The 19607-nt window shown below is 38.3% G+C and overlaps 1 protein-coding gene across 1 annotated transcript in view; it reads right to left on the bottom strand.

Annotated features, from left to right (window-relative positions):
• Positions 1–19607, bottom strand: part of LOC121408320 (NPC intracellular cholesterol transporter 1-like) — a 36662-nt gene that overhangs the window by 5748 nt on the left and 11307 nt on the right. The window contains exons 5-20 of the mRNA XM_041599745.1: positions 18757–19058; positions 18049–18187; positions 16805–17028; positions 16165–16298; positions 15000–15092; positions 11538–11638; positions 10843–11006; positions 8729–8857; positions 8202–8384; positions 6630–6744; positions 5685–5812; positions 4690–4827; positions 4146–4235; positions 2896–3086; positions 826–947; positions 77–206 (exon numbers count right to left, since the gene is read on the bottom strand). Of these exons, the coding sequence (XP_041455679.1) occupies positions 77–206; positions 826–947; positions 2896–3086; positions 4146–4235; positions 4690–4827; positions 5685–5812; positions 6630–6744; positions 8202–8384; positions 8729–8857; positions 10843–11006; positions 11538–11638; positions 15000–15092; positions 16165–16298; positions 16805–17028; positions 18049–18187; positions 18757–19058 (2383 nt within the window). The remainder of the gene's footprint in view (positions 1–76; positions 207–825; positions 948–2895; positions 3087–4145; positions 4236–4689; positions 4828–5684; positions 5813–6629; positions 6745–8201; positions 8385–8728; positions 8858–10842; positions 11007–11537; positions 11639–14999; positions 15093–16164; positions 16299–16804; positions 17029–18048; positions 18188–18756; positions 19059–19607) is intronic.

Below are 19607 nucleotides of genomic sequence, written 5' to 3'. Positions count from 1 at the left end.
CCATGCATCTTGTCAGGTTATCACTTTGAACAAATAATAATGATCAAAATGGTCCCGATTGACCAATCTTTCTTACCCTTTGTTGCAGATTTCGTTGGGTACATCAGTCAAGAACCAAGGTAAATATTTTTCAAATGTCATTGGATCTCGGCGGTCATTTCTCTCCGTCTGGGGGATGCAGGTCCTACACGGGCTGTATGGACTGTCTGCAATTAGTATAACAATAGTAAAACTCAATGAAGTTAATTCATTTTTTGTATGCATAAATATTTCATGCACGCCTGAGAGACTACTTGGAGTTACAATACACCTATTGTATAATGTTGTTATGGGGCACGCCACAATGTGGCGTGTGCCTGTAACCCAAGCTGCATTTGGGAGTGGATGCAGAGGTGGTTCGAGGTTCGAGTCCTGTTCACGTATTTCGGACGGTGACGTTAAATATCTGTCCCAGGTGTAAATAATCAAATATGATTGACACATGTCTGTTAAAACTAAAAAAAAACAAACAAGGCACCTACACATATTCCAACATGTATGACCGGTAATACATGGATGTGTGTTAGTTGTATCATCATAATTCTGGCGGGGGGTTAGGTGTCCATTTTTACATTATTACTGCATATTTAAAGATAACCAACTATCCAGATAAAAATGATCTGCTCAGACCAAACTTAGCAGATTAATATATCCTCGATCGCGCTCTCTTTACAAAAGCGCTCAAATTATATTGTAAAAAGTGACCAACAGAATTAATGTTGGAAACATTAATTTCATCTATTAAATCGATACTCAGTGGTTATAGGCAAAGTTTCAGAGACGTACCTTTCGAGGGACAAAACTCTCCCCCTGGAATAGCTTGTCTACAACATGAGCCGTCAATCTGAGGTTTCAACCAATCAAAATAATCATCCATCCAGGACGATGTAGGCTGAGCTATGAAAGTCCTGTGGTTTAATCATTGATAAGGACATGATCAGTATTATTCTCTCAAAAAGAGCTCTTCAGAAGTGCGTCTGATTGGCTGGATTTTAGATTATCTTTTTTACATCTACAAAAAAATTGAGCAATTGAGACTTTCGATCACCTGTTGCAGAGCATTTAACATTCAAAGAAGCTTGCAGCAACGTATATAGAAAACGAAACTCTCATGAGGTAATTTTTCTAGATTTCTCGATTGTTTGAAGATGTGATCCCCAGAAGCAATTTAATGTATAAATGATTTTGTACTTTGAAATTATATCATTCAAATCTTCTAAAAGGTAATTGAACTATGGAAACATAATTGGATTTTATAAACCTAATCGATGTTTTATTCACAAATAGTAATGCAATTAACTTTTTAAAAATACTCCGAGCGTGGATCCTATAGAACCTGCTATCTTACAATGAAAATGTACAAAATGAAGTAAACGGCTTTCATTTTTGATTGCCGTACAAATAAACAAGTACAATATAGGTACATGAAGTTAGTATTCCCGACCTTTCGTTTGAGGACGCGCACGCTAATTTGCGACGGTAGTTGATTTTGGAAGAGACTTTTGGGCCCGTCGTCATGGTCGTAAAACTCTGTCCTGCAATGCAAATTGTTTGACATGAGATTTTTTTTCGTTTCGCATCTGGAACAGAAACATTCAATTTGCGTTTCGTGTGCAAAATTCTGGTTGCTACTATGGTAACAGCGATATATCCGATTTAGGACGACTTTCCAAATCCAAATTTGGTTCCTCCCAGAGCTCGAGAGGCCGCCCGGGGGGCCCACTTCCATTGAATGGTGGATACCAGGCGCGACCACACGTAAAAAGGAAAGAGATGGGTAAGTACGTTACGTATAGGCCTATGTAGCGTTATAAGGGTGTGAAAAACGATGATTAAAATACTGAAAAAAGGGATATATTTCCACTACTTGTAGGGTGTCACAACCCAAATACTTGTTGAGAGATGCATTTTCATAATCTGGAAAAGACTTACTTCCCCTGTTTAGGGTGCTTTTCGAAACCCCATGGTCGCACCTGGTATCCACTCATCAATGGAAGTGTACCCCCCGGGAAATCCCCCATTTCTGCGGAAAGAAAAACATACTGCCCATTACACTGTGTGCTAGAGGCATATCGTTTGTGTAGAAGGAGCAGGCAAAAGACCCCCCCCCCCGCAAATTTAGACGGTTTATGGCCTGTTGCATGATGTGTACATGTCAACGCATGCGAAATGATTCGGCTTGAGAGGTGATCTGACCCATGGAATCAATTGCCAGTGATCCACCAATAATGTACATTAAATGCAATATCGATTCGATGGACTGTAATGATCTATATCTAAACCTTAATTCGGTAAGTTTTTCCTTACTCAATACGTACTCGATTTGTTTAAAAACCACTTTCTTATCCATGTCATAATCTACATTTCGCATGTCTCCAGCCAGCTGGAGTCATAGCCATGATACAGGTACAGTCCCGCCGCGAGCTCAAGCAGGCAAATGGCATGGCATGGCATGGCATGCTGGTATCGTATGAAAGAGCTTTGCACACGAAAAGCAAGATCTATAAGGGCCTGTAACACAAAGCTTAGCAATGATTGTAGAACAGTTTTCTACGTTTGATTGTATTGACTGTAATGTACAATCAATCTAGAAAATCGAGTCTATGATTATTCGTTAACTTTTGAGTTACCCGACTCTAATCTCGCGTTGTAGAGGTTTACGAAAGGTGCTTATTGAGCATTATATAAAGACAAAGTAATGGTAAGAATATTAAAAAAAAAATCTAAATCATTTTATGATTTCAATACATTTCAATATTACTAAAAACGTTTTGGGCAATTTCAATAAAAGTCCATAAAAATACATAGAAGTTAGTAACTACTGTTTATGTAAATGGAGATGTTAACTCTCCTTACTTTTCTTTGATCAGGCTGGCGTAGTAGATCTGCTGCGTGAGCGAATCAGAGTTACAGCCTGCCCCTCCGCATATCTTGTTTTGACCGTTTATATCGGAGAAATTAAAACCACTGGTGGTGACGAAATAGACTGGTGGCCCTACTTTCATGTACTCTCCCATGGTAAGCAGGTAGTCGAGCACGTAAGAATCCTGTGAAAAAGGGAACACCATGCAGTCAGGTTTATTTGTTTGTTTGTTTGTTTGCATTTATTTCTGCGTTCAAAAACACAATACAAAATATTTATAATTACAATATACAAAATAATTCACAATATGAACAATGTGGTCATATTACATAATAAATACAAATAAGGATGTGAGTATAAATTCATCTTTTATAAATGTAATCATATATATATGATGTAATAAATGAACGCATGAGACCGCCATCGTGAGCGGTTAGGCTTGAATTGATGGCGGCCTCATAAAACACTCGTGACTACGATTGATATTTACTGGCCAAGTGGGTGCTTGCAAGTGCAGGTGCTGGTGCTGTGTATAGCAGTTGAATAAAATCAGAATATTAGATAGCGAATGTGGATATTTGAGTGAATGTTTTAATTTGGAGCGTGGGGTTGATAAGATTGAATGATAGTTTTCTTTAGAGTGGCTTTTAATGAGTATATGGTTGAACACGTTTTCATATTGTTTGGAAGACCATTCCAATTTTGGTTTGTACCAAAGTTGACATTCGGTTTTATCTGGTACATTTTAATTCGTTTATATCATGCAAAATAGTCATCGATTCGTGCATTGATGTATATTCAAACAGCAGAGTGACATTGTACAAAACGCCAATACTTGAAAGTGGTTGCAGATCAAAAGCAAATTAAGGAAGAATTCGTAATGAGGGATCTATACCACGCATCGATTTACCAGTTCACCTTACCGGTGCCAGGATGAGCGAGCGAATATGTCATACAATGCACATAAAATAAATGTTGTATAATGAAAGTTTGAGAGCGTTCTCTTGTGTGGATCTTATGACTGATTTTCCATTTATTGCGTACATTTAAACGTCTTTCTGTTGAATCTCACTTTTGGACCTGATGATATACATGTATAGTTTGATTTATTCTGTGAATACATGATTCCCGTTAAATATGATCATAGGTTAACCCTTCAACTTTGAAATGATTACAGTTTGACAGAATAACCTATTAATGCCTATTCCCAGCTAGGTATTGAATATAAATTATTATAACCTACCTTTGGCATGGTAATAGTTTGATCTAAGCCAACAGGAAGCTTTAGAGTAAGAGCGATACACGCACATGTGATTCCAGTGAAGATAAGTATCTGTGAAAATAGGGAATAAAATTACGAAAACACGCGTAACCACGGTAACTAAATCCAGAAAGAACTTACCATTTACGTTTCACACTTTCCTTTGATTATTCCTTTGATTATTCCTCAGTCAGCTATTTGACTGCATTATGGTTTCAAATTCTTCATGACGGACTGTCCGACATTGTTTTATTGTTCATTTAAACTAATTGGAATTGTGACGTCATTGTTGCTTTGAAAGTGTCCTGCACAGACCCCAATTCATTAACTTTCGTATCCGAGATGCTTTGCAAATTTGAATAATGTATATTTTCTGTTTTACAAGGTTTGTCTTCGTTCACCATGCCTTCGTAAAATGTTATGATTAATAAAGTTTGATAAGTTTAATCTTCAATATCATTATTATTTAAAAAAAAATGAAGTAAAATTATAGTTCAAGAAAAGGGCTAACTGTAGATTAACTTACCACAGCAGGGCGGACCCATTTCATCATAACAAATGGAGCAAAATATTTCTTCATCATCATCTGTAACAATCCCATCTTCTTGGGCACGGGATCTTTATGCTGAGGTGGTATACAGCAAACGATATCAAAACGACCGCTCTAAGGATTTTAAAATAATACAAAAGTTGAATTAAGAAGCTATGTGCAATGGATACCTCATACAATCAAACTATCTTGATGAATGCAAGATATTGAATATGAGTGCCAAGAACACCAAATCATATGGCGTGTTTATTTTGTTTTGTTCAGAATAAACGAAATAGAAATGGCGCTTCATTGGTCTATTTAACCAGTGGTGTCGTACATTGAAGGCTGATTAGTCGTAAATGCTGCCCAAGTGTGCCAGGCCAATAATCAAGAAGCACAATTTTTTTATCTTTACATCGAATTCACCTCGATTTATTATCTTTTTTCTCACTATATGTATTTCTTAAGTGGAATAATATATATAAATTTTTGTATTATTCTGTTTGTGTGTTTTTAAATCATTTAGATAAAACTGAGAACTGTCTTTCACGGTGAAAATAACAGTGCTTCTCCTGCAATTGTCTTCATACATAGGCCCATATATTTTCGACAAACAATATTAGTTAGTCTTCTTAATAATAATAATAATATATGTAATTTATAGTGCGCCAAATCATCCACTCGGCAGAATGCCCAAGGCGCAGTGAGAGAAGAAAGAAAGAACGAAAGAGAATAGGTACAAATTCTCGTGTAAAATGTACGATAACAATTCTATCTCCATTGAAAAGCAGAAATACCTGGAAGTTTACTGCAATCATTTTATTTCTTCATTGGCAATATATTGAAAAGAATACTGGAATTTATTATTTTCATCCTTCTATTGGGCTTGTATTGAAGGACTAAATGATGAAACTGTTGCATTTCGAGTAAGGGACCAAGATTGAACCATTTCGGTTACGGTACGGGATCCGTTCTGATTCATAACAAACCTCTTGTCTCCGCACATCCAAAGAAAGAAGGGCGACGAATGCTGTTATTTGGAGGGTGAAGTTAATAAGAACAGACATTCCAGAGTAGAGGGCAAAGATTCGAACGGCGGGCATCTCGGTCAATGCACCTGATTATTAAAAATTAAATGCAAGATAATCAAATCAGAATGTCAAGTGACTGAAAGATATTCAGGATAAGGCAATCTTCAAAGGTTCCCCCTTAAAAAATATTGTCATAACAAAATGCAGGTTATTTTTTTGACTAGGTAATCTAAGTAAGATAAAGTTGTCATTAAGATAAACATGAAATTATATCAAGTGTAATTATGCAATGCTGATAAGTTTGGTTATTTACACAATCTACCTCAATGGCAATTTGCTAAGGTATCAAAGGTTTTTATGATAGGCGGGACTTATATTGACATTTGATAAAGGAATTCATGAAGAATAATTATGGTACATCGACCTTTTAATGTTATTCTCCTGTTTGTGATATTTTACACACATATCCCTTCCCTTCAAACTATGATGTCCTCCAGCAAACACGTAGAACACGTCGGGCTTCCCACAAGAAGGGTATATTTACGATTATTTTATTTCAACTAAGCCCTTTTTAATTTGCTGATATTTCAAATTTTACAAAAAAAAATTCTAAATGATTTTTTTCCATCATTGGATAGCCTACGATGTAATCTTTCAGTGATTTAAACAAAAACAAAATAATTCGGAAATATTACCCATATAGGACACATCTTGCGGTAGCCGACAGTTTGGTAATGAATTTCTATTCATTTATAAGTCTGTTCCAAACCTCCCCCCCCCCTCCCCTCTCCTCGGTATCTCATAATGTAATAATGTTTGATGGGAGAATAATCACACTTCCCAAGCTTCATTTACAAAGAAATTAATTCGCGAGTAAAAGTTTATGTACCGATTCCGACTTACCAAGAAAAAATGAGATGGCTTCTGAGAGACCACACAGCAGCATACTTGGGGCGACCTTCCCCAGAACTCTGCCGATCTGCTCTTCACGTGTCTCTCCTTCTTGCCTGTGATCTCGCTAGAAAAAAATATATTACAAAATGAAAGTACATGGCAATGTGATTTGTTCATTTATATAAATATTATGATATACATAACATTTCATAATCATTAATAAGTTGTAACACGGCATTTTAAGCCCCTTTCACAATTGACGTCCGACCAGTTTACGACTGCCTGCAACAGTTTTTTCTTATTGTTGCACGATCGATCTCTTGGTGTCTTGCGAGCACTCGCAGTCGTACGAACTCGAGGTAGTCGTGACTGGTCACATCTGAACTTTGAATAATATGTTCAAAATCCGAACGCGATCAAATACGATCGATTCACTCGCATCAGGCCGTACCCGGGTTCGTACCATCGGTCGGGCGATCATTGTGCGAGTGTTGTTCAACGTTGTACGACTTGGTGCGAGAGGTGGCACAACTAAGTAATCGCATTTACTTGACTGGAGGTCGTACAACACTTGCACATGTGCAAGCGACCTACATGTACAGAGACCTGTCTTGCGACTGGGTGCGATAATATATGGGCCATAAGACTGTTGCAAGACCGATCGCAACGGCTTACAACATTGCACTACCGTTTCATTCGCATTTATGCGACCGTTCCACTCGCAACCCCTCGTGCAACACTCGCATATGATCGCACGAGCACAATAAGAGCATATGCTACTTACTCGTGCAACGGAGTTTACTGGTTGTTTTTGTTGTACGACAGCTGTTGCAACTGTGAAAGCCGCTGTGCGATCTTATGAGATGACAAGCGATTGATGCCTGTTGCAGCCAGTCGCACGACCAAAAGGTCGCAAATGGTCGTACGTCAATTGTGAAAGGGGCTTTACTTTGGCGGTTTCACAGTCGTGAAGTACGTTCCTATATCGACATAATCGATATGCTTGAATGCTGATTCAAAATGTGTTTAAATGATCATTACTCAGTATTCAAGAAGCATGTAATTGTGTTATATATAGCCAATGATTGTGAAAAAGAGATTATACTACTAGGCCGTTTTCGCAATTGTAACGGAGAATGATCCTACAACGAAGTAAATATAGTCAATGAAAGTAAAATTACAAAGAACAGCTGAGAGTTTTTGGGGGGTCGAAAGTTGGTGGAACGGGACAGCAGATCGTCCTAAGATTCGGACCGCACGAGAAATTGCAAATGTGTAGTTTGTCCAGAGTCCAGGGGAGCGTTTCATGAAAGGACTTGTCAGACGTTTTATCCGACAAGTCCCATTTTATCCGACAGTTACCATAGTAACAGTGCTTCTCAGCCAATCAAAATCCAGAAAAGTTGTCAGATCTGACAACCTGTCGGACAAAAATAATGATGAAACGCCCCCCAGGACGACACTGCTGTTTTGATTTAGCGATTTTTCGACAAAGACTTCTTTGTCATTAATGGCTTTTGGCAATAGATTCTCAGCGTTTCAGAAAGCGTCTGCCTAATTACTGCGAAAACTCTCTATTACCTGGAAGTCGAGCACGAAGATGAAGATATTATCAGCTCCGATAGCGAGGATGAGGAAGGGTACGACCTCCATCACGATGAGGGTTGTCTCCACGCCAAAGTAACCATAGATACCAATCGAAGCAAATACCGAACTGAGAACGATGAAGACTCCACCAAGACCAAGTGTGATCTTAGAATCAATCTATGAATATATATAAAACATTTGACAAGAGAAAGTGTTATTAGATTTTGTTAAAACAGTTTATTTGGACATTCATAAAGAAAAATCATTGCAATTTAACATGCTTAAAAGACGCACTCTACAAAATGATCTCGCCATATTTAACTTACGTACTAGAATCGCGTATGTTTTTTTAGTTGTTTGTTGTTTTTGTTTTTCGAAAATAATGGCCATCAACACTTACTGATGACTTGTTCAAGCATTCCCGTTTGGGTGGAACACACAGTTATATTACCAACATAGTTTCATTTGCATATTTAGAAGTTTATCAGTTGTTAGCACAAATATTGTTTTGATATACATACCAATAATCTATCCATCTTGGTAAATTCTCCAAGGGCCAAGGCGATATAAGCAAATATAACCAGATAACTGACAGCGATCGTCACCAAGTCAGCTTCGCTTTGACGAATCAATTCATCTTCGATAGAACGCTGCAAACAAACATAGTGAGTTGAATCAATTTATCTTTAACAGATTCTCTGAAAACATATTAATCAATTGCTTGCTCAATTAATGGAGTAAATCTACCTTTAATATAATGCAATCAAAATAGATTGTTTCGTTTTTTTAATTATGAATTTTTTTTCAATCAAATCATATCAAAATTAATCAATTAAGCGCACATTAAAAGAATAAAAATCGATTCATCATCAAGGACGTTGTCGATTAGATTGATTACTTTATAAATCAGTAGGTATGATTCATGTTATGGAATATCATCAAAATCATTTGATTGCAATCACTTCTATACATAAAACGCTTTGTTAGACGCTAATTCCATATTCACTTCTTGAATAAATGTGGTTTAATAGGTAATCCTGTTCCTCTTTCTAATTCATGCCGCAATCTTGGTGTCATTTTTGATTCCCAAATGTCAATGTCAAATCAGGTCACAAGTATTTGTAAATCTGTCCGCTATCAATTGCGCAACATTGGTTTCATTCGAAAATATTTAACTCGTTCTGCAACAGAGAAACTTGTGCACTCACTCAATTCCTCACGTCTTGATTTCGGCAATAATCTTCTCCTTAATATACCTAACTCCAAAATTACCCGACTTCAAAAAATTCAGAATTCAGCAGCTCGCATTGTTTCTCTGTCAAATAAACGCGATCACATCACTCCTGTTCTTAAAGATCTCCATTGGTTGCCCATAAAGGATCGCATAGTTTTCAAAATTCTACTTTTGGTTCATCATATCATCAATGGATCCGCACCCGATTACAACAAATCTCTTATACACCACTATCAACCTGCACGCACACTGCGATCATCCCAATCTAGTCTCTTGCATATCCCACTATCTAAAAAATCCTGGGGCGATCGAGCCTTTGCTCATGCCGGACCAGCCCTGTGGAATTCACTACCACAGGAGCTGAAGAACTCAAACTCTGCAACATCCTTTAAGGGCAACCTAAAATCGCTTTTGTTCACCAGCAGGTACTAGGTTTGAAGACAGTCATTTTTCTTCATTTTTAAATTTGCCCTTTTTTGTACTTCTCTTAGTTCTCTTTACTTTTATGTCTTACTCTCTTAAGCGCCTTGAGCATTTAATCATAATGGAAAAGACGCTAATATAAGTTATATGTATTATTTTTATTATTATAAAATATTTTGGGATCAGGGCCCCGTCTTACATAGAGTTGCGATTGATCTTATCAATTGAAACTATGGACGGCCAGCAACATCAACATATAAAAATGCTTGTTTGTTAAAAAAATCTAGATATGAATGTATATCCATAAATTCATTAAAAAAATCCAGATATGAATGTATATCCATAAATTCATTTATTTCTTGACAATTTGGTGTGTTCTCCTTTGTTTACAGAGGAAATTTTGCAAATTTCCTGTAGAAAAATTATGAAACTGATGGATTTCCATAGAGTTACGATTGATTGGATCAATCGTAACTCTTCGTAAGATGGGGCCCAGAACTCACAGCACCGGATGGAGATTAATTCCATTTCTCTGTATCATAAATTTGAAAATAATTGAAATAATAAGAAGATGTGTATTAGCAGGTTATCAAACTATAGTAAATAATCGAACCGGTAATTAAATTGAGCGTTTGAGAAACGCGCGTCTGTAGATATTTGAGCGAGGGATAGACTGGTCCATATTCTGAAGTCAGGTTAACTTAGACCATGGTCTAACTATGTGCTAAACTTATGGGAAGCCAAAAGTGTCATAATTTTATTTAGTTGTATGTTTCTTCAGTTTACTGTGCTCTTTCCTGTTTCATCGACGGTGAAGACAGTCAACTATTTATATTTCCAAGACAATTGTGAATGATTTGAGAGCCAAATGAGTTGAAATGTCATTCCTCTACTGTTAGTGTGTTAAAACCGACTTCAGAATACGGGCCAGACTATATAAACGTCAATTCTACATGTTCTATGAACCCTAAAGCTTACCTCAGCTGCGTATGAGATGACAAAGTTTGGATTGTCATAATCCTTCATAAATCGGAGGTACTCTGCTTCCCATTCGAGAATCATTTCGTACAAAGTCTCATTTTCTTTCTTGTTATCAATCAGGAATGTTAGAGCCAGCAGCTCGGCTTCATTGTAATCATCATCTACAATCAAGGAAGAAAACATAATAATGATAACCACACTGTAAAAACTGTGGTGTTAAAACTGACACCAATTTTAGCTCTGAAAAGGGAAAAGAAAATCAATATTCTCTCCACCATAAAAACCTTCAAAGATCATAATATTATTATAATTATTATTATTATCATTATCATTATTATTATCATTATTATTATTATTATTATTATTATTATCGTTATTATCATCATTATTATTATCATCATCATCATTATTATTATTATCATCATCATCATCATCATCATCATTATTATTGTTATTATTATTATCATCATCATCATCATCATCATTATTATTATTATCATCATCACCATCATCATCATCATCATCATCATCATTATTATTATTATCATCATCATCATCATCATTATTATTATCATTATTATTATTATTATCATTATTATTATTATTATTATTATTATTGTTGTTGTTATTGTTATCATGTTTATTATTATCATCGTTATTATCATTATCATACAGAGGGTTTGTATTCCTACCTGGATAACCACCGACAGCAACATATGGATACGAAGGACCACCAAATGCAGAGACACACATATCAGCTAAAGGTGTATTGTCTTCAAGAGATAGCGGACTCCTGTAAACAAAACCACATTTTAAGGATTAAACTTTCTTTATCAAATCATACGTGATAAAGGCAGTGATCAGTTCAAACCGATTCAGCCATTCTTCTATGACATCTAATTTCATAGAGGAAGTATAAGATCCGATGCTGGATTGAGTTTGGCGCTCTCTAGAATTTATATATTGGCAGTGATTTTATTTATTTAAAAAATGCAATCATTGTAACTTCACATTTTCTTGTCATAATTCAAGAAATCATCTTGCAAAAATATCACAATCTCTATTTATATTTTATTGTAATTAATATTTCCCTTTTTGTCGTGGAAGGGGGTCTAATCTGTAGACAAACAAGTAATCAAAGTCATTAACTGTGAATTTACTGTGAACACACTGTGATTGCAATGTAAATACACTCTGAATGCACTGTGAATATCTGCACACGGTGAATTTACTGTGAATGCAGTGCGGAAACACTGTTGACTTAAATTGCTGATGTGGTTTACGGTACACCATGTGGAGTGTTATAGAAGCAGTGGATAGAAGAAGAGAAGGAAGTGGATAGGCGAGAAAGTGGAGATTTGAGAATAGAGTATTCTTTCTTGAGAATAGTCCTGAAAAGGACTGTAAACCAGAAGGAATGTTGAGTGAGAACAGCTTGAGTAGTAGAGCTGATGAGGAGATGCTGGCTTGCGTCGGCGAGTAGAGATGATGAGTAGTAGAGAGACTCGACGTTTCGGACAGGTTTCTTGTCATAATTCAAGAAGTCATCTAGTAAAAATATCACAATCTCTATTTATATTATTTGTAATTAATATTTCCCTTTTTTGTCGTGGAAGGGGATCTAATCTGTAGACAAACAAGTTACCTGTCCGAAACGTCGAGTCTCTCTACTACTCATCATCTCTACTCGCCGACGCAAGCCAGCATCTCCTCATCAGCTCTACTACTCAAGCTGTTCTCACTCAACATTCCTTCTGGTTTACAGTCCTTTTCAGGACTATTCTCAAGAAAGAATACTCTATTCTCAAATCTCCACTTTCTCGCCTATCCACTTCCTTCTCTTCTTCTATCCACTGCTTCTATAACACTCCACATGGTGTACCGTAAACCACATCAGCAATTGTACATGCCACCATGCAAACCTTCAAACAACATCTGACTCAGCTCTACGGGGAGCCTACTCAACGCACCGCCAGGCAACTTCAGCGCGACGTAGTCAAATCAGCCAAGCTTACCAACCACCTCACCTTCCTCAAACGCTGCCGCGACTCCGACATCATACCGCCAGGACTCCAACTCAAATCTTCCGTCGACACCCCGAAAGCCAAACGCATCCTGCACCAAGCCAGCTTAGACCTCACTCGCGAACGCATCGCACGCACCCGACACCAACTCCACGATCTCAACTCAAGCATCACTTCTACTCAAACTCAACTTAGCCGACGACTCAAACCAGACGATCTAGATAAAGTTCAGGCATTCAACGACTACACATCTCGCAAAACCTTCCAGTCCACCAAGCTCAAACAAATCAACAAGTTCGACCGACTCTACTCCCGCAAACCTACACAAGCCAACCAACAACCTTCGACCGAAGCAACCAAGGATACCGTAATCAACCTTAGCCGACACCAACTTACCCAAGCCGAACACAAAGTACTCTCCCTCGGACTCAACTTCGCCGTAGCTCCTAAGAAGATCCCTTTCTCCGACATCGTACAGCAAGTCGAACCCAAGCTCCGCTTTCTCTCCAAAGAGGCTGCCAACGCAATTAGACTCAAGGTAACCAATGCCCTCTCCGACGCCAAGCCACCTAAACAGAACCTATCCAAAGAAGAACGCTCTGCTATCCAGGACCTCCGACGTAACCAAGCCATTCACATCCTTCAGGCTGACAAGGGCAACGCCACCGTTATCATGGACCAAGACGCATACGATGACAAGATCGAAGAGATTCTCCAAGACAAGGACACCTACTCCAAACTCAACAGAGACCCAACTCAGGCCAACGAAAGGAAAATCAACCAACAACTGCTGACCCTACACCGATCCGATGCACTACCCAAGGCACTCTACTTCCAACTCAGATCGTCTTCAGCCAAGTCACCTATCTTATTCGGACAACCCAAGATACACAAGCCTAACACTCCTCTCCGCCCTATCATCTCCACTCGTGGGTCACCCTGCTACAACACAGCACGCCATCTGGCCAACATCCTCCAACCACTCGTAGGCCAGACCCAGCACCATGTCACCAACTCCAAGCACTTCATAGACGTCATCTCCAAAACCAAGATCCGGCCCTCCGACACACTCGTCAGCTTTGATGTCGTCTCCCTCTTCACCAGCGTACCTGTAGACCAAGCATGTGACATCATCAAGCAACGCCTGATCACCGACTCAGACCTAGCATCCAGAACCAATCTCACACCAGACCAGATCCACGACCTCCTCCTCACCTGTCTCAACTCCAACTCCTTCAAATGGCGCAACAACTACTACAAACAACTACAAGGAGCAGCCATGGGTTCACCTCTCTCACCAATCATCGCTAACATATTCATGGAACACTTTGAGCACCAAGCACTCAAGACTGCGGACAAGCCTCCTTCACTCTGGCTCCGCTACGTCGACGACACCTTTGTCATCTGGCCGCACAGCACACCCGACCTTCACCAGTTTCTCAACCACCTCAACAACCAGCACCCTAGCATCAAGTTCACCATGGAGACCCAACGCGACAACGCGACAACACACTGTGATTGCAATGTGAATACACTCTGAATGCATTGTGAACATACAGTGAATGCACTGTGAGCACACAGTGAATTTACTGTGAATGCAGTGTGGAAACACTGTGGACCTACTGTGAATGTACTGTGAACACACTGTGATTGCAATGTGAATACACTCTGAATGCGCTGTGAACACACTGTGAATGCAGTGTAGATACACTGTAAATGCACTATGAACAGCGAATGAACTGTGAACACACTGTGAATGCAATGTGAACACAATGTGAATGCAGTGTGGAAACACTGTGGACATACTGTGAACATATGGTGAATGTAGTGTGAGCACACAGTGAATTTACTGTGAATGCAGTGTGGAAACAATGTGGACATACTGTGAATGTATTGTGAACACACTGTGATTGCAATGTGAATACACTCTGAATGCACTGTGAACACAATGTGATTGCAATGTGGATACACTGTGGATGTACTGTGAATATACTGTAGATGTACTTTAGAAACGCTGTGTATTTACGTGAATGTGTGCGTATGTATGTTCGGATGTAAATACACTACGAACATAATGTGTGAACTGTGGTATTTCCAGCTGAGAAAGTGTGGTCAAAACTATAAACTTACTTCATACAGTAGAGGAAGTGATCTCGATAATCAGCGCTCCTTCCCTCGCTATCATATGCTACCTTGTTCAGTGTCTCATAACTATTACCATACCTACGAAGAGAAATGAAAATCAATAGTACCGGGTAATAAAAATAAACAAGTGAATCATCTTATCAACCACTTGAAGTGGATAGCATCATTTAACGTGACGGTAATATGCCTTAAGGCCACCGCACACCTCACGATTGGTCTGCGACTTAATTTTGGAATAAAACGTAGCGGAGATAGATGCTAATATTGAGTCTTGGAATATCTTACTGTGTAATGTTCGAAATCATCGTACGAATACCTATGTTCAAATCTGTGACTATGCTATCATCCTTCTTAGAATAAAAGCAAATTTAATATCTAGTCGTAATGACGTCATAGCAGTCGTACGATTGGCTACGATTTGAAACTAATTTGGCCTTTACTCCAAAATTAAGGCGTGCAATCTTTCAAAATGGTTTTATTAGTATTCTTTCAGTTAATTTTAACCTAAAATAAAATGTATGTTCCTTTCACATTTTCAGAAAATGAGCAAAATGCGATTTGTTCCAAAATCGGATCGCGAACATTCGTAAGGTGTGCGGTGACCTTTAAAGATAGAAATCATTAATTTCAATTTCATTTAATGAATACTGGGAGGTCGTAAAAAGGTGTCTGGCTATCTTTCTGTAATCTATCCAATACTGCTTCGAGTTGTGTTTCCTTAGGGCAAATTAAAACTAGGCAAACAAAGAAACAATGCAATTAGAAGGCGATATGGTATTTGTGTTATTTTTTATAATCCAAAAATGAATGCTAAGATGTAAGTGGGGGTGTATATGCAAAACCTGTGGCGTTTATCCGCCATTCAACTATATCATGGCAAGATAATTCACATGTATAAGTATTATTTATTCATGCTTTTATGCAGAAATTGAATTGATTGAATTTGATCTGAAATAAAATACACGAAAGAACGACGCATCAAATTATAGTTATTTAAAAAAAATGTTTTTTGAACTATTCTAACACTTGGTGCATGATGATGTCTAAACAAGATTGCTGGACGGCGAATGCTAACATTGGACACAATCGATATAACAATTTTGCTAACATTTTGAATATTACTAAAAACAATATCGCAACATGTGCTTACCATTGCAATACACTTTGAATGAGACATTCGTCGACCACCGGAGCAAGTGGTTTGTTGCAGATATCGTTTAGTTTGACGGGTGTACCTTTATAATAAGCCGTGATGTTTTCTACTGCTTTCTGGAGATCAAGCGCCTGTGTGAGAGGGAACACGTAACGAGTAGAAGATCGCAGATTTCTAATTTTACGTTTACGATAAAATATTATTGTTCAAATTTATTTCGCTTGTCGCTTTTACAAATAAATGTTTTTAGAAGACAGTGAACTGCGCCAGGAAGAAAGTAGCTGTGATTGTGTTCGAATAGACACATTTATCAATGTTTTCTAAATATATGTATACACCCAAACTCCCTCTCCCCTCTCCTCTTGATCATCCACCCCCCCCCCCCCCCCATTCCTATCTCTACCACACGCATGATATACCCCTCACACACACACACACCCACACACAAATACAGAACCACCACTCAAGAATCAGACTATATACTTTTGTTCTCATTTTCCCAGTTGCAATTCCTGCAACGGATTATCTGGGTTTTAATTCCCTTTTGTTAATTCAACATCCTATCTATCTCCCACGACTTCCTCCTGGATTAGAGTCATCAACAATATTCATTTCAGAACATGGTTCGACTTCGTACCTGGTTCAAAATTTCCAAATTGACCACGGGGCCGAAGGTCTTGTTTCCTTCATTATACGAGTCATATACTTCATACGGAAAGTCGGGAGCCCGGATGTAGATCAATGTTGTACGATAGAATGGAACAAATGTTTCATCGTAGTAATTCTTCTGAAGACGTGCTCTACTCTGAGGCCCAGACCAGAGCTCGACAGGATCAGTTACAATCTCAATCAATAAGATACCTGCAATAAATCACACAAAAGTCAATAAAAACTACATATAGGTCTCTGATCATTCTTGCCGGCAAGGTCGAAAAAAATGTCCTGATGGTAGTGCCAATTAATACAACAGCATTGGTTTAATTGGCAACAACTGAGCTTGCTGATTTTTTTTGTATATGGAGAGAGAATTCAATAACTAATTAGTCAATGCTCGCATTCATTCACATATGGGGAAGCGTCTTCAAATGAGTTTAATGATACAGTGAGTCTCTTGACAGAGTGTGCTTCATTGTTAGTCTCGGTACATAAAACATTTTGAAGCAACAACAACCAAAAAAAAAACACTTAGATATATATTGTAACTTCAGATATCTTTTTTTATTGAGAAAGTCTGCTTAGAAATATACTGTAATAATTTTGTTCCTCCGTAACATATTGCTCACGAATGTTGTAAAGAGGAACCGAAATTATTTGAAATCATTCTGGAGGGCATCGACACAACATGTTGCATTGTGGGTAAGGAACCAGGACCCTTCCTGAGTAGTATAAGGATGTAAGAGCCTGATGCTGTCCAAGGGGCATCACTATGGCACTTTGGCTTCTTGCATTCTGGCTTTAATCGTCTTATCTTTTAAGAGTTGACCTTTGTCCATCCTTATGCTACCAGCATACAAACGAAACCAACCGATGATAACCACTCGAAATAACGTGTAATAGCTCTGATCGATCTGCAGTATGTTTCCTTGATGTGACTGTAGCACTAAACTGAAAAAAAACTGTGGTGTTAAAACTGACACCGGTTGGTGTTAATAGAGGACCACACCCTGAGGTGTTGAAACTACACCCTAGAGATTGAATTTAACACCAAGAACAGTGTAAATGTAACAACGGAAGGTGTTGTAATAACACCTATAGGTGTTAAACTAGCACTGTCAATTTAACCCTGGTGTAACGTAACCGGTGTGGTCCTCTATGTACATCGGTTAACACCACAGTTTTTTGCTGTGTTAGATTGTATCTGGTATCTTGATCGATGCTTACCACAAGTGAGGGCTACGACGACGGCGACCATGATTATGAGAACAAGAACGGGATATCGAGCGATACCGGTCCCCCACCACGTGAAGAAATCTCTCAGTTTATCATCCATCATCTTATTGATTTTGTCCAATGTGCTCACCTTTATTTATTAAAAAAAGAATAGAAACCCCACATTTCACAAAGTTAATATATTCGGTATTCGTCATTTCAATTTTATACTTTGTAGAACAAGAATAGAAACCCCACATTTCACAAATTTAAGAAAAATAAGTCTCTTTGATGGACAGAAATTCGAATAAATATGTGCCGTTTCGACAGGAAGATACGTCTTTCGAAATGAGATCGGGTTAGGGTAAGGGTTATGGAAAAAAATAAAGAGAAAAGGAAAGATCATCGCCAATGAAAGTTGCAATACTGTAGGGGAGGCATACATTTATTTTTTTCTACGGGGTAAAAATCAGATGATTGGTAGGTGGTAGTTGGTTTCATGGTGTTTAAGTGGACGCATATAAATATGGACCTGTTCTTATCCCCATCTATACTTCCTTCTTGTTTTTCTTATCATTTTTATCACCCCAGCCCCCTCCCCCGTATCCGCGCCAGAAACATTAGCGTTCTCTGAATCGACCTTGGATAACAGTTTGTGCCCACTAAACTGCTCCCGCATAGTCATCCTTCACATCATTCACAGATGACGTCACCACTTACGTCATCTGGATCAATCCTGGCGTCCTTTTTGAGAGGGCGGTCTTCGTCGTCCTCAGGTCGGGTACCGACAACCAGACAATAATAGAGGATGAGAGAGATGATAAATAGACCAGCCAATCCAACGTAGATCATGAGAATGATGAAGGAATAGCCATCCATTAGACCTATCTTGTACGGAGGTTCTGTCGGTGGTATGGTAGGCAATGCTAAACAGGAACGTTCGCAGTCTTGACAGCTGCAGGCACTTTGGTTTCCAACAGTTGCATTACAGAAGTACGACACAGGGTTCATCGGTTCCATGGCTACAAGCGGGACAGAAGGAATTGTTTAAGATAATAAGTAAAAATTATAAAGAAAAAAAATATAAAAGTAGACGGTAAAATGATCCATTATTTGTAACAATACCATAAACCAAATATAAAGTAACTAAAAAATATCAAAGAGAAGGTGCAACTTGCGCATATATGAATCTAACTCCACACTAGATTTAGACGCATGTATTCTTGTTTGCATTCAGCTTTCAACATACGAGTACAGGTGGTTGTTTCATAAAGCTGTTCGTAAGTTAAGAGCGATTTTAAGAACGACTGGTGATTCTTTCTTGTGGTAAATGGTATATTCATTGGCGATTTGGTTAAGCGCGTAAGAGAGAATCACCATCATTCATAAAGTCGCTCCTTACGACCAGCTTTATGAAACGGCCTCCAGAGATAAAACAATCACACACATCCACATCCAAACTGAATACCTATGAAAGCGTTGAAAATGATTCGGCCCGAAACTTTTAGCATGGCTAGAGTAGAAGAGGGGAGGGGAAAATAGATTATAAAAGAAATGAAGACAGAAAGGAT

Source organism: Lytechinus variegatus, chromosome 2 (genome assembly GCF_018143015.1).
Source record: "Lytechinus variegatus isolate NC3 chromosome 2, Lvar_3.0, whole genome shotgun sequence".
NCBI lineage: Eukaryota > Metazoa > Echinodermata > Echinoidea > Temnopleuroida > Toxopneustidae > Lytechinus > Lytechinus variegatus.
This window is presented reverse-complemented; position numbering and strand designations above follow the sequence as displayed.